At 39.8% G+C, this 15,977-nt stretch overlaps 1 protein-coding gene across 1 annotated transcript; it reads left to right on the top strand.

The window, feature by feature from the left end:
- The first annotated feature begins 13,289 nt into the window (after positions 1 to 13,289).
- Positions 13,290 to 14,670, top strand: LOC137238473 (ribonuclease kappa-B-like). The gene has a single exon (XM_067763519.1). The coding sequence runs from the start codon at positions 13,336 to 13,338 to the stop codon at positions 13,621 to 13,623; it is 288 nt and encodes a 95-aa protein (XP_067619620.1). The 5' UTR covers positions 13,290 to 13,335; the 3' UTR covers positions 13,624 to 14,670.
- Positions 14,671 to 15,977: the final 1,307 nt, after the last annotated feature.

Here is a 15,977-nt window from a genome sequence, read left to right as displayed (position 1 = left end):
CCCCAAAACCAGAAACACCACAAAAGAAAAAAAAGAAGAAAAAAAAAACACACCAGAAACACATATTTGCTTACCAAACAAGAAATACCTTTGGTAAGGACCTTCCGATTTCGCGGCTCCAAGACGCACATTAGCTACACACACCGCCCGTGTTTGGCCGCCTCCACCTTTTTTTATTCTTGGCAGTTTTTTTGATATTAAAATTTTGTTATTCCGATTTTTGTTAATAAGACGACACGTTACTGCTAGCGCATACAATCGCGACCACATGGTGTGAAGTCTCACAAACTAATGTCCCAAAGTTAATGATAGGTGATAGAGCGGAGTGACCACGCTCCCTTTATGTATGTATGTATGTATGTATATTAGCATATGTGTTTCGAGTTACTTTTTTCAGCAACAGGTGCTCAAGAGCGACGGTACCAGAGCGACGGAGTGACCAGGTGAGTGCAAATACAAAACATAAAAACATATATGCGCTTATGTATGCACATAGATTAAGCTAGGCGCTCCTAATTCTATGAATTTTGAATGATTAGCAGCGAGAGCAAGAAAATAGATGTATGTGCATGCATTGTAGCTGAGAAAAAAAAAATATTATACAAACATACATAAACATAAGCTCACCAGAAAAGCGATCTCGTTGAGCGTATTTCCTTTTCTTCTTATACATTTTAGTTTTTTTTTCAAAACAAGTTTTTTTTATTATTATTTCCTATTTCCGCAGTTTCATATGCATTTTGTGGCAGGTCAGTAATCCTTCACATATAAAAAATTTGCAATTTCGCATTAGCGTTAGGCTAAGAGCAATTGTATCTTTTAGATTCGTTAGGTTTGCTTGTGCAAACGAAAACATCAAGATGGGGCGATATTTATAGGATAGTAAGAATGAAAGTTAAATTTTTTTGGGTCAGTTAGGTTATAATTAAACTATACAAAGGCTGTGTGAAAGAAGCCATAGTTTAAGACATATCTTAGTGGTAGCAGTTTTTTTGTTTTAAAACACTTTGTAAACTGGATTTGCCTTCAAGACTTATAATTAAGTAGACTAAAAGAAACACAATTAGATCGGATTATTATAGTTTATTCTTTTGCTGAGTCCGAGTTGTATGGGATTTTTTTTATGAAATAGCTATTTGTGAATATCTATTCTGGAGTTTTTAATCGTAGAGATAGGATTACTTATACTAGAATATACCTAGGTTTAAGAGAATCGTTTGTAAATAAACACCTGAAGAATGTATCCTTGAACTACGTGATCTTCATTGAAATGCAGGGCTGAGGTAAGAATAATTTTTGGTGTGTGGTTTGCCTTTGGGCGCGCTACGGTGGGTGAAGGATAACGGAGGAGAAATGGCTGAGTGACATATGAATACTTAGACGGACGTCAGGTTTGGGGGCGCTGTAAGGAAAGAGGAGTCAGCACAGCGCCCATGGTTCAGCGCAAGCTGCGCTGAAGAGGGTGGGAAGACTCCACCTGACAGGACAGACCTTCAACCTTTTCTTCTCCTCCTACTTTCCTTAGAATTCTCTTATTTATTTCTTTTCAGCTAGGCATGAACCACTCTTATTTTTGTAAAGGTAACTGCAGGTAAGGAGGGTGTGCAAAACCCACCCCATTCGGCGAGCTAGCAGGGGCTTGCAACCATGCCGCATGCCACCTCCGACTTACCACCAAAAGCCAGTTACGTTACAGTTTTCATCAGCGTAGTAGCAAACTTCTTCGTCATGTCGTCTAATTTTTCATCAAAAATTTCTCTTCTGTGATTTTAGTGCAGCTGATATCGCTGCCGTAACAATAGCCGTCAGCTCGTTAGTGTCCATACTAATATCGTTTTTCTCTTTTAAAACTAATTTGTCAAAAAGGTGGGCTATTTTAGAGTCGTACATAAACTTCAAGTACAAAACTCGGTTTTAAAGGTTTTTAACATAAACTGAGTTCTGGAGAAGGCACTTCACTGCACAGGAAATAAAACACGCGAAAACTTCCGTTTTAAATATCGAACTATGAACTTTATTATTTATTATTTAAGTACTTATTTATTCTAAAAATTTTCACTTTAGCGAATTTATTTAAAGGACGTTGATAGTTAGGCGGTTGGCGATTAAGTAACCTTAAAGCGGTCCAGTGCACTCCGTTAGACCGCTTACTTCTTAACTTAAAGAGAGAGGAAACGGTAAGTATATAAACATATAGGTGTATGCATTTCTTTTTATTTATTTTTTATTTATTTCTTGAAATATAACTATAAATAATTATATTACATAAAAAAGGCAACTAGCAACCTGGGCTATCGGCCTGACTTATATCTAATAGATTTTATAATCAAAAATAAATTATCCTTAGAATAAAAGTAACTAATGAAATTTTTAAGTAATTTCGAACAGTGTAGAATTATATTAGATGCAAAAGTTTACATTGATGTACATAATCATATATAAGGTTTATGTTATCTGGGTTAGTGGTTTTTAGAATGTCTTTTGGATTACAATTTTTGAATACGTTAGCTCTGGAATTTTGGCATTTTTTGCAAGTTTCAAAGTTTTTAATTGGTCTGCTGATGCCGATGCGGGAAATATAGCGCTTTTGCGGTGTTGGTCTCGTATGATATCTGATTTTATGGGCGGATTGAAATGCATACAAGGAGTGTTGATGCAGTTCTTTGCTACGGTGTCGGCGTTCTCGTTTCCACGTATGCCACAGTGTCCGGGTGTCTACATAATTTTTATTTTTGAGCGGTGTCTGATCAGCATGTCTATGGAATTTATTACTAGTGGTCCTTTTCTATGCCTGCTTTGAAGAGCGACCAGCGATGACTTGCTATCTGTGCAAATTATGTATTTTCCTTTGCTTGTTGCGGCGTGGTTGATAGCGAAATTTATGGCAGTTAGTTCTGCGGCAAATACTGAGTTATGCGAGAAAAAAAGACCTTTTTTTATTATTTCACCATATTCTGTGACAACTGCAAATGACGTGGATTCCGGAGATTTTGATCCGTCCGTAAATATGAGTTTCCACACGGCCTTCTTTAATCTATTTGTGATGTCTAAGAAAGCTTTTTGATAAACTACCGGGTTTGTGCTTTGTTTCGAGTAGTCAGACAATTCAGTAATAAAATTGGTTGAAGGAAGCTGCCATGTTTGAAAGGTAGTAGTTTTCGCAAGTACCGGCTTAGGTCTGGCAATCAGTTTATTTTTTGCATTTAGTGTTGCGTTTGATATTGCGGAAGGTCTTTTTATAGAGCGCTTTCTTTTAAGAACATTTATTTATCACGTCTTTGTGAAGGATTGCGTTGCTTGTGAAGTAGAGTTTGGGTATTAATGGGATGTTTTGAATCAGTCGTTCATCAATTGTTGGAAGGCCAGACTCTGCTAGCAATTTTTTTATGGGTGTAGTTTGAAAAGCACGAAGGCTTCGCCGAACAGCAGCATGGTAGGGTGCAGCCAAAAATGCTCTTGTGCCTTTAGCGCACTGTCCATAAATGGGAAAGCCGTAGTCAATAGTTCCCAATATTAAGGATTTTGTTACATTAATTAATACCTGGGGGTGAATTTTGCTGTGTTTGGAAGTTAGATATTTTATTATATTTAATCTATAGTTGAGTTTTTTTCTTAAATCTATACATTGTTTTTTAAAGATCATTCGCTTATCGAATGTTATGCCTAGGACTTTAAGGCCTTTGACATTATTGATAACTACGTTATTATAAACAAAATCATTGTCCTGGCAGTTTTTTTTCTACATATATGGAGATACTTGCATTTTTCGTAAGATATGTTAGCTCCAGAACTATTAGACCAGGACGCAATAGCGTCAAGGGTTTCGGAAAAGTTCTTTTGTGATTGCGGTAAAGAATTATTTTTTGAGAAAATCAACACGTCGTCAGCATAAATAGCATGCTCTAGATGGCATTTCTGAATGATATCGCTTATTTCGTCAAAGTCACTGAAATAGGAGAGGCCTGTGGTATGCCGTTGTCAAGGCATGCTCTGTCCGAGAAATTACCATTTATTTTAACACGAAATGTACGATTGGATAAGAAATTTTTACAGAAATTGAATATATTTTTCCGACTTGCCATTTTATAAGCTGCCGAAGTACAATGTGTGCACCAATCCTGTCAAATGCTTTCTCGAAGTCTAGACTAAGTATTGCTACATGGTTCCGGTTCGAGAGAGCATTTGATAGGAAGTGTTCGAAGTGCAGTAGCACGTCCGTGGTACCTTGCCCAGGTTTGAAGGCGGTCTGGTTATGACTAACATATTGTTTTTTTTTCAATAAGAACCACATGATTTGTTTAGCAATAATTTTCTCTAGGACTTTACTAAGACATGAAATCAAGGATATTGGCCGGTAGCTACTTATTTGTCTATGGGCTTACTTGGTTTTAAAATGGGTATAATATCGGCATTCTTCCAGTTTTGCGGATATATGGCTGTGTTGAAAATATAGTTGAAAAGCTTGAGTATTCTATTTTTGAAATCTACAGTAAGGTTTTTAAGCATGGGATAAGACACCCTGTCATACCCTGGAGTTTTTCCTTTGGCCGCTTGTAGGACTTCCTCGAATTCAATCATAGTAATTGCTTTTTCAATCTCATTGGCTGCAGAAGGCTTTGATGTAGGATATTGAGAAGGGCTGTTTTTTCTAAGACGAAATTGGCTGGGAAGTTTTGGTCTTTAGAGTATGTTGCCCAAACTGAAGAGAAGTGGCTAGCTATTTCACGAGATAGTGCCATTTTCTGTACTTATGACACGAAAAGAATTAGGCCTATGATTACCAGTTAGAGTTTTAATATCATGCCAAATTTTTTTAGGGCTAGATTTTGGAGATATGGACGAGGTCAATTCTTGGAGGCAACTTCTTTTAGCTGTTCTTGACCGATATCTAAACAATGCGTTGGACTTTTTGTATCTGAAGAGATTGGCATCGGTTCTTTGTTTTGTGTACGTTTGCCACAATTTTTGTTTTTCTGCTCTGAGAGCGGCTAATTCACTATTCCTCCAGGGCACAGAAGGCCTTAGAAAACTAGGTTTGGTTTGGGGTATGCCAAGATGGGCAGAGGAGGTAATAATTTTTTTTATGTTTGCCGCTTCTTTGTTTATATTATCCGAAACGGGTGTTATTGATGAGAGAGATTCACAGCTTGTTTTAAATATAGCCCAGTTAGCACGTTCAGTGATGAACCTGGGGCTTCTTATAATTTTTTCCACAGATGTGTTGGAAGTAAATGGGGTTAGGATCGGAAAGTGATCACTACCGTGTAGATTTTTTAAAATGGTCCACTTACATTTTGGGGCTAAATTGGCGGAGCATAATATTATATCCACGTTTGAGAAAGTTTTGTGGGTTGAGAGATGAGTAGGAGTGTCGTCATTTAGAACTACAAGATTTGTGGACATAATGACGTCTTCAAAAACTTTCCCTCTAGAGTTCCCGGCAGATGAGCCCCAAAGAGGGCTCCAATAGTTAACATCCCCCACCAGAATGACGGGTGTGGCGATGTTATTAAGAATTCCGAATAGATCTTTGTGACTAAAATTCCGTTCTGGCGGTATATACATACATATCAATGTAAACTTAAAACCTAAGTTAATTTCTAGTGCGATTGTTGATATGTTTGAGGCAATATTCATTTGCTTATGGGGAATATTCTTTTTAATCAAGATGCAGATACCTTGTTTGCTAGTTACGTTTTGTCCCAAGTTATGAAAATAACCTTCATAAGCTTTTGGGGAGTATGTTTTACTCTTTGAGGGAATGTGAGTTTCTTATAGGCAAACCTTAGAGGGATTGCGTTCTTTTAAGAAAAGTTGAAGTTCTTGGAAATTGTTCCAATATCCCTTTATATTCCACTGTAAAATGGAATCCATAGAGTAAAAGAGATTGAGAAAAAGAAAAAAGAAATTGAAAAAAACTTTGTTTGTTTCTTTTGTTAGTTATTAGTTGTTAGTAGGTTGGGTTTTGTTGATGCTTTTAAACTTGGTTTAACATTTAACTTAAAAGGTCGCTTAAAAAATTTAGGAATCATCTTCTGATACCATTGCGGTATCAGAGAAATTCCGGAAATTTTTGTTATAATGATCAAAGTTTATTTCGAAGTTTTCGTCATTGAGAGCGCTGAAGGCAGGTGAATTTGAAGATTCATTGATTTCTTGTTGCAATGCGTTTTCAGTGGGATTGGTTGAGTGTGATAGGTACAGGTTTTGTGGGTTGATGTTTTGTTCATTAAGCGTATTGCTGTTGAGAGAAGAGTCGTAATGTAATGTAGAGTTTATATTGCTTTGTTGGTTGAAGTTAAGAGGGGAATTTCTATTGAGAGGCAGTTTGTTATTGAGTAAGTTGTTATTTATGGTAGATGCTATATTAATTTCTGCTGGATTACCATTGAGTGATATGCTGTTAGTAGGCGATGAGCAGCCCTACAAGAATACTGACTATCATATGACTATCATCTGATTGTCAGCAATGTCACCCTAACGATCAGCGCCTCATACAAACTTTCTATCACAAACTTAAGGGGACTTGCGCAAATGTGATGTAAACAACTGTGTACGTGTGAGTTTTTGTCTCCTTCTTATACACCAAAATGGCCTACTGATTAAGTATATAGCCGTACTGCTCACTCTCATTCCTTTTCCTGGATCAGTGCTGACACTCTAACTATCAAAAAGTGTCATAAATGATAGTTTACTGTAGATATCAGGTTTGACAGTTATACTATCATAAATGACCATTGTTATATTCCGCCATAAATAAAACAATGCTTTTTGCTTTTTTATTTACTTTATTTCATTACGTATTTAATTTTTTACGTGATAAAAGCATACGTGTTTCTTATTTGTTTAAAATAAATAGTTTTATAAGAATTCGTGTTCAGAATGTTCAATTTAAATTCAGAAAATAACAAAACAACAGAAGAACGCTTTCCTCATGCGGAAACACATTTAAAAATGAATCACCACTAACCACTATTATTTTTCGCGTATCAGTTTTTTGAGTGCGCCCCATACATTCCGACAGCTTTTGGTTTTCGTCGGTTGAAAATGGCGGAATTTAAAAAATAACAAAACAACCGTGATAATCATTTGATTGTCATATGACAGTCAGTAGTGACAACATGATTAAATCGGATAAACTGTTCTCGCATACATAAAATTCCGTTGAGAATTATGTATCTGTCTCACATGCATAATGGTATCTGCTGTATGTTCTTTTGTTCTGTACCAGGTGTCCGAAGCTTTCCCAGTTTGAGTCCTTTTTCATGATTATAGGCTGTCGTTGGGAACATGCGGACATGCGTGAGCGAACAAAGGAACATACATAAATTTGAGTATCAATGTTTACGTCATCGCAGGATCAGCATTGTCAATTACAAGTGTGAGTGTATTAGTAAAACTATCAGCGTTTCTTGTAGGGAGGTGAGTAATTCTGTGTTGTGGGATAATGTATTATTGTTCATTGTATTGCTTGTCAGAGAGTTAATGCGGGGAGGTTGGGAAGAGGAGGGTATTGGAAGAGGAGTCGGAGTTTGTTGTTTGTTGTTGAGGACGGATTGCAAATTTATATTGGAATTTATATTGGAATTTACTATCACGGAAGAGAAGGATGGTGACGATTCTGGGAGGGAGGGGATTGAGTTTTTGTGAATGTTAATAGCTTCTCGCATCGTGCATTTTTTTGTAGTTTTTATTTTTAAAATTTCCTATGCTTGTATATATTTTTCCCATTTGTTCGATGATGAAGGGTGGTTGGCTGAACAGTTTGCACAGAAAATGCGCGTACAGCTTTCAGGGGAATGAGGAGGCAAGTTACAAAGTTCACAAGCTGTTTTTATAGCGCATTGGTGAGGGGTAATATTGTTTAACACCTACTTTGTGCCAAGCAATGTCTAATTTCTCAGGAATGTGGAAGAGATCAAATGTTATCAGAATAACACCAGTGGGTTGTAATTGATCGTTTATCTTCCTTTGAAATTTATACACTGCAACAACCCCTTGCGAGCTAAGTTCGCTTACAATTTCGTTCTCCGGAACGCTGCACAGACAAGGTGCGTAAACTGTACCTTTGTTGAAATTGAGGTTTTCGTGCTATTTTGCCTTAATGGCGCATATACCAGGTAACTCTTTGCGCGGGATAAACCTTTCAGCAACATTTTTGTTCTTTACGAGTAAGAGCAAATTACCGTCGCGAAGTTCAGAAATTGATTGTATTTCTTTGCTTATTGTGTTAATAGAGCGCTGCACTGCAAAACACGAGTATTGTGTCAGCGTTTTTGTTTTGTCCACTGCCTCAAGAACTACAAATTTTGGGTTATTTTTTTGTAAAATTGGAAGTTCAGGGTAGAGATCTATATGCTTGTTCGGAATGACAGTTTCAGTATTCCTGTTTCTCTTTTTAATTTTGTAGTTTTCGACTAGCATAGCAAAACGATTAACCCCTATTAGGGGGGGGGGGGGGGCATAGTTTTAGGAATTAACCCTCCGATGAGTGAGAATGCCTTTTCAAACTGAAATTACTCCTACTTCGGCTACTACAACAACTACAAAATTCTAAGAAAAATTCGAAGACACGAACTTTATTGCTTTCAAGGAAAGACACAATATTCTAATTTTATACTACTAGCAATAAACCAGTTCTTAGAATTTTTTGTTTTTATCATCATCCCTAATGTCTTTGAGCTCAGGTAGACGTACGAAAGAGCATAAAAGAAGTTGTAGTTTCGTAAACCAAATCAGTCGAAGTTTAGACAGCGAAGAGTAAAATCGTGTGTGATAGAAACAAAAATATAAATATGGCAGATGCAAGTAATTTGGACGTTGCTGAAATGGTTGTACGCCGTAGTAGACGTTACCAGCAAATGACTGCGGATGAAAGGCGTGCAGTTGATAGTAGATTTGCTGATAATTATGAAGTTGAGAATGATGAAGATCGCACATACCAACCTGCTGAAGAGTCAGATGCCGAAACTGAAGGATACGTCGAGCTAAATGAAGATACTGATGACGACGATGATGAAGAGGAAGAAACTCATGGACAGGAAACGAATGAAAGTTACTATATTGGTAAAGATGGCATCCAATGGAGTAAAAAAGCACCACCAACATCAGGCACTCGTAATCATAACGTGGTCGACTTCACAAGAAAGAAACCAGGACCAACAGGAAATATACACGACCCCTATACAATAATGCGCTCAATCATGACACAGGAAATAATACACTTAGTGCTACGTGAAGCAAATCGTAAAAGCAGGCAGGTTAGAGCTGCATGGAATTTGGCGAATCCAACGAAGAAAAAGGAGTGGAAGCCAGTGACAGTGAAAGAGTTTGACGCCTTTGTAGCTATCCTTTTGTATGCTGGACTCACAGGATCAAACCATGAACCAGCTATCCTCCAGCGGGTTAGGGGATCAGAATATACCCGCGGTAGGTATACCTGTCGTAAGAGGCGACTAAAATACCAGATTCAAGGGGCTGTGTAGCGCAACCCTTCAGGTTTCCAGCGCAATATATAGCTTCTCCAAACCCAATTGTCAACCTCACCTATCCGCGGCGAATCCTGTTTCACTAACAGACGAGGCTCTGGCGACCCCAAGCTCCTCATGGAATTTGGGGGTAGGGAGGGAGGGAATGGCCTGAAGGTTTAATGTGGCCACATAAATCGTTCCTGAGATGGTCGGGCTAGCACCTTAATGGTGCTATGGTACCGGAGCGTACCAGATTTGTATCCGGCAAAGGACCATCACATCGATGACACTCCCCAAAACCTTCGGGGAGCAACCTTATCGCTATGTAATGCGTTGTTTTACGATCGCTTCATGTGTATAAAGCAATTTATTCGATTCGACAATGGAAATACTCTACAACAGCGAGTCATCAACAGCAAAACTGCGGCTATTGACGATATTTGGCAAATGTTGCAACATAACTTTGCAGCAGCTTACACTCCTCATGAAGCACTAACAGTTGATGAGCAGTTGTTCCCTTACAGAGGCCGCACCCGCTTCACGCAATATATTCCGTCAAAGCCAGCTAAGTGGGGTTTGAAAGTATGGTGGTTATGCGACTCACAGAGTTATTATCCTGTGAAGGGAATGATATATTCTGGAAAACTGCCAAACCAACAACGGGAGATAAACCAAGGGCAGAACGTAGTCCAGGATCTTGTGGAAAAATATTTAGATGTGGAAAAATCATCAATGCACTTCAGCATGAAGCAAGACTTTGTAGAGAAAGTCTAATAGCAGTGAGCAGAACTTGGAGTTATCTGGGATAATTATCGGGTATCGTTCATTCTCGCTGAGGTCGGCATTAGCTAAGCGAACTTTAACTCGCAGGATGCCAGCTTTATCTAGCACGGGATTGAGGGTCAACAATGAACTTTTCTTGCTGATGGGCTTTCCTGCTTCCAATTGGGTAATTTCGGCCGGGAAATGGTGGCGTTGAGGCAAGTGCAGGGCACGAGCACAGAAAGTGCTCGATCGTTTGCTCCTCCAACCCGCACTTCCTACATCTGCTATCACTGGCCAAGCGTAATTTAAAGGCATCTGACGCCAGAAGGCGGTGTCCAGTCAGAATACCCGTCATGAGTCTACAGTCCTCTATTTTTAATGATAGAACCAACTATGTTAGTCTAAGGTTGTAAGACCTACACATAATCTTCGAAACTTTACAGCCCCGCGCTTGACCCAACGCCTTTCCCGCTTGGTCGATCATGTACACCTCTCGCCTTCGCTTAATCTCGCCCAATCTAATTGGGACGTCTACGGAACAAGCTTCAAGGGATGCGCCCGCTTTTTCATTCCCATCTATTCCCATATGACCTGGGACCCAATATAGATGTATACTCCTCCCTGTCCTGATTCTCTCTAGAGACTGCTTACACTCTAACACGCATTTAGATGCTGTGCTATGCCAGATTATTGCCTTAGTTGCTGCTTGACTGTCAATATAAAAGTTAACACGGTTGCAGCTTAAGCTATTCTCTTCCAGGGTTTCTACTGCTTTGGTTACGGCTAGTATTTCCGCTTGGAAAACGCCACAGTAATCCGACAGCCTGTAGAATCTGCTTATTTCGGGATCAGCGCAGTATACCGCAGACCCTACTCCTTCCACTATTTTGCAACCATCGGTGTACACATGTATCGCCTCGTCCCCCATTTGCGCACCCTTGCTCCAACCGTCCACCTCTATTGTGGCCTTAAGATCTCCCTCGAAGCGCAGATAGGGAATCAGGTAGTTTGTTCGTCTTGTGATTGATGACGCTATACTACTATGGCCATACGGTCGGCGCTCAAGCTGCCTCGAAGCACCGAGCCTGGTTGCGGTCGTTAATGCTTTGTTCTTTCCTACCAGGTCTGCAGGTGGAATGTGCAGAATGGCATACAGTGCAGCCGTCGGGGCTGTTTTCAGGACTCCCGTAATGCTAAGCATCGATAGCCTGCATACCCCCTCTAATTTTTTGAGGTATGTTGTTTTTGTGTGGCTTTCCACCAAACAAGAACTCCATAGTAGAGAATAGGGCTTACAATCGCTGTAAAAACCCAATGAGAAAGAGAGGGCGATAGGTCCCACGTACACCCCAGCATTCTTTTACATGCATAGAGTGCCGTTGAGGCCTTCTTGACCCTCTCCTCCACGTTGAGCTTCCATGACAGCTTACTGTCTAGGATGATTCCTAGATATTTTGTGCAAGGTTTCTCCTATAAGGTGACCCCTCCTAACTTAGGCCTGGTCCAATTTGGAACCTTGTACCTCTTTGTAAACAAGACCATATCCGTCTTCTCCGCATTGACTTTCAACCCGACATTAGATGCCCAGATATGAAAATCCCGAAGCGCCCGATCCATCTAAGAACTAATCATTGGAAGGCACTTTCCACTTATGACAATTGCAACGTCATCTGCGTAAGCCGTAAGTTTTACGGGTCCCTCATAGAATTGCCTGAGCAGTTGGTTGATGACCAGCGTCCACAGCAGAAGTGATAGCACCCGTCCCTGCGGCATGCCCCTGTCCACTGATTTCGTGGCCTCGTACAATCCCCATTGTGATATAATCTTTCTGCAATTTAACATGCAGCCGATCCATCTGATTAAGGCATGATTTACTTTAATGTAATTAAGACCATCCATAATCGCCCATTTTGCAACATTATTGAAAGCCCCGGAAATGTCTAAGAAAACTCCTAGAGCATACTCCTTATATTCCAGGGATTTCTCTATGCTTATTACCACCATATGCAATGCGATGTCTACCCACTTGCCTTTGGTGTACGCATGCTATGTTGTGGAGAGCAGCTTTTCATCTATGTTGGACTTTATATACACATCTATGAGCCTCTCAAAGATTTTGAGCAGAAATGATGTTAAGCTAGTCTTTGGGATACACGTGACCGATCTTCCCCGCCTTTGGTAGTAAAGCTACACTAGCAGTTCTCCAAGAGTGCTGTACATGATTCAGTTTTATGCACCCATCGAATATTATTTTAAGCCATTCCACGACCGCCCTACTTGAGACTTTTAGCATGGCCGGGAATATACCATTTGGGCCCGGCGATTTAAACTTAGAAACCGTCTTTACTGCCCACTCGATCTTGGTATCGGTCACCAAGTCCGGCACTACTAGCTCCGTGATAGAAGTGTGAGTGATGTCTGCTGGCTCTTCTAAACCGTCTCCCGATGGGAAATGTGTATCGAGAAGCACCTCAAGGGATTCCTCACTATTACGTGATCATTCCCCGTTCCCTTTCTTTAAGAGTCCCTGGACTATGTTTCCCTATGCTAGGACATTTTTCAACCATGCTGTTTCGCTGGAGTACTCTGTGTCCGTACAGAAACTTTTCCATGATTTTCTTTTCGCCCTGGTAATTTCACGCTTGTAGATCCTCAGAAGATCCCTGTACTCGTTCCGACACGCTTCGCTTTCCGCGGTCTTTGCGAGCTTAAACATTTCTTTTACCTGTCTTCTTAGAAGACTCAGCTCATTGCTCCACCATGGCGGCTTTGCTTTTCCTCTGAATCTTCTTAGAGGGCAAGTTTTGTTATACGCAGTCATAAGCGTCCTTGTTAGGAATTCATTCGACTCCTCCAGTTCCTCTACATTACCAACCTCTTTGGGTTGTCCCAGTTGTGTTTCTACATGTTTCTGGAATTTAGTCCAATTCGTTGACCTAGGTTTCCTAAAGGTTCCTCCCTTCTCTACACTCTTTAGGGGGATGCTGAAGCTGATATAAGCATGGTCGGAGAAGGATGGTCTATCAAGAACTATCCAATCATAGCATGAATCAAAGTTTCTCCTTTCCACTCGGATCCAACAAATTAAATAACAGCAAAAATGAAAATCTGTGGACCAAAATTATCGCTCTGTGGTTTGATTATCTCCGTATGGGGCATCATACAATTGGTGCTGATGGGAATTTTCTTCTTCATACATAGCGTTGCGCTGATTGAGGACCTGCCTATATTGGAAAAATATCATTCAATGGATGAGTTCTACAATGCAGCAAATGCTGCATATAACCAGAACGCCTACAATTGCTGGATTGCGGCATGCATTTATATGCTTACGCTCCTATTATCCGCACAACAATTCTATGTGAACAGCCGAGCAACTGCCAATTAATGTTAGAGCGTCAGTATAAGTCATGAAGCAGCAAAAACAAAAAGAACATGTGCATAATAAATCCAATTTTCCTTAAAATCTTGTTCAAGTTAAGTTCTCTGACCTACATCACTCTGGTCTAAATTCATCAATAACCGACCAGTAATTGCATATGCGTGTGAGTGAGCATATTGTAGCTGGTAGAAGATATTCTTATATGAATATATGAACATGTACTACAAACTGTACAAATCTAGCATGCCAGATAAACCAAAATAAGAAAAGAACCCTGAAACAGTCGCACCAAGGCAACGTCATCGTTTTACATTACGTTATCCCTACATCATAACGTATTATTAAAAAAAAAAAATACTAAATCATATCGCTAATATTCTTACAATATTCCTAAAAAATGCTGTCTTGTGTCTACCTTAAATTGCTCCAAGCTGTTGGCTAGCATATGAAATGGTCGTTAAAAATTAAATAATAAAATCAAATCACACATTCCATTATCGTCAGAAAATATCCAAACCAAATTACATAACTTTTTCTCCTGGTATTTTAATTTTGCTGTTTTTCTTAGACCTAATTTGCTTAGGCAAGTATTTTAAAGTATTTTTTTTAAATATTTTTATTTGTATATTATTTTTTATTTTATTTATTTTTTTTGCAAAATACAATTTTTTCCAAACATGTTCATTCTAACTTACATAAATTTAATACAAAATCATCGATTCTTTAATGCTTCTTTTAGCTAAGGAAAAATGCCGATATGCAAAAATCAAATCTTAAATTTGGTATATGGGAAACATTGTAGATGGTATTTTGAAAAATTTGAGTACATTCAACTTTTTTGTTTAAGTTAGTTGTTTTTCAACAAAAGCACGCAATATGATGTAAATTAAATAAATCTTTCAAAACTCCTAAAACTACAACTACACAAATAATGTTTGTATATATAAAAAGCAGTTTCGGGCGAATCTATAAATACTATGTAATATTACCTGTTCCAAATGTTGTAGAAAAACACATCAATCTGTAAACTTCATTTAAAAATGTTTATATTAAATAAATATATATCACGCTCGGAGCTCAATGTAATATCCAGAACATTACTGGATGTTGGACCACTGTATGTAGGGACATTTCCCCTGTTGGCTATCTGCAAATTGGTTTGCAGGATGTAACAAAATAGAGATTCGCCTCTCTCGTTCGTATGTGCTCCTTCCCACGCATTGTGGTGCGCATTTGCATCTGCGCCTATGACCAACCGCCCTTTGCGCCCTTCCTCCTGTACTAGCCTTTTGCACTCCATCGGTGGAATCTCCGCAGCATGGGCCATGTAGCAGGACGCCAGGATAAATACCTGTTTATTCTTTTGCTCAACGGCCACCGCTACGAGATCCTCAGTGGTGTAATTAGGCAGCATATATGGATGCAGCTGTTTCTTTACCATTACTACAGCTCGCACCCGTCCTTCCGTTTGCGCGTAGTAAACGCCAAACCCGGGCGGGCTAAGTCCAGAAACCTTTCATTCCGATGAGAGCCACGGCTCCTGGATCAGCGCCACGTCAAACGAACCCTCGTCAAGGGTTAGGAGGAGTTCGCTCGACGCCACTTTACTGTGTTGGAGGTTTACCTGTAGGTTTCGCAATACCATTGGGCTGTTTGTCCCCCTCCATCACCTTGACGTCGTCGTCCTCCCCTTACCCTTTTAAAATAAAAGGGTAAAAAAAAAAAATTCGAGGCCACTTTCAGCCTCTCGTGACTGTTGTGCCGGGTGTTCATCTGTGCGAGTCACAGCACCATTTAGCGGTTGGTCCTCTTCTAGCACGTTCGTGGTGACGTCGGGGACCTCCACCTGTCTTTTTTTCCTTAGGCTTTTGAGGCCCTTTTCGACTTCGCCCACCTCTAGCGTGGTAGGGTTTTTATCCTCGGGACTTCTTTTTCTGAGTCGCATGTAAATTTTGCCAGTGCCAAAGGACATTTTGCCAAGCTGCGTGTACAAAATATCCTCCGCCTGCTTGTTTATTTGGAAGTTGTATAACTGACCATCCTCGGTAGGTCGAGATACAGTAAGTACCTTCCAATCCTGTGTCGGTATGTTCGGATTCTGATTCTGCAGAAGTCGCAGTGTATCCTCCGACTTCATCACGCATGGTATCCATACCTTCACTTTTGGTACCGTGGGGATTTGCACTTTATCCACCACCTCAAACCGCGCGTTCGTGCCTTGCCTTTAGAGGTTTGGAACCACTTCCTCCAGCCACCGCAAGCTAGCGATGTTGTCGCACGCTATCATCTTCACACCATTATACCATCCCCCCGAATCAAAGGTTGGAAGAGGCTTACTTGGTTGTTCCCGCATCATCTTA

Source organism: Eurosta solidaginis, chromosome 1 (assembly GCF_040869045.1).
Source record: "Eurosta solidaginis isolate ZX-2024a chromosome 1, ASM4086904v1, whole genome shotgun sequence".
Classification (NCBI taxonomy): domain Eukaryota; kingdom Metazoa; phylum Arthropoda; class Insecta; order Diptera; family Tephritidae; genus Eurosta; species Eurosta solidaginis.
Note: the sequence above shows the minus strand (reverse complement) of the source record. Positions and strands in the feature narration are given on the sequence as shown.

What these genes read in the sequence shown, in the direction of transcription:
- LOC137238473 (XM_067763519.1), top strand. Translation starts at nt 13,336, where the DNA reads ATGAAAATCTGTGGACCAAAATTATCGCTCTGTGGTTTGATTATCTCC.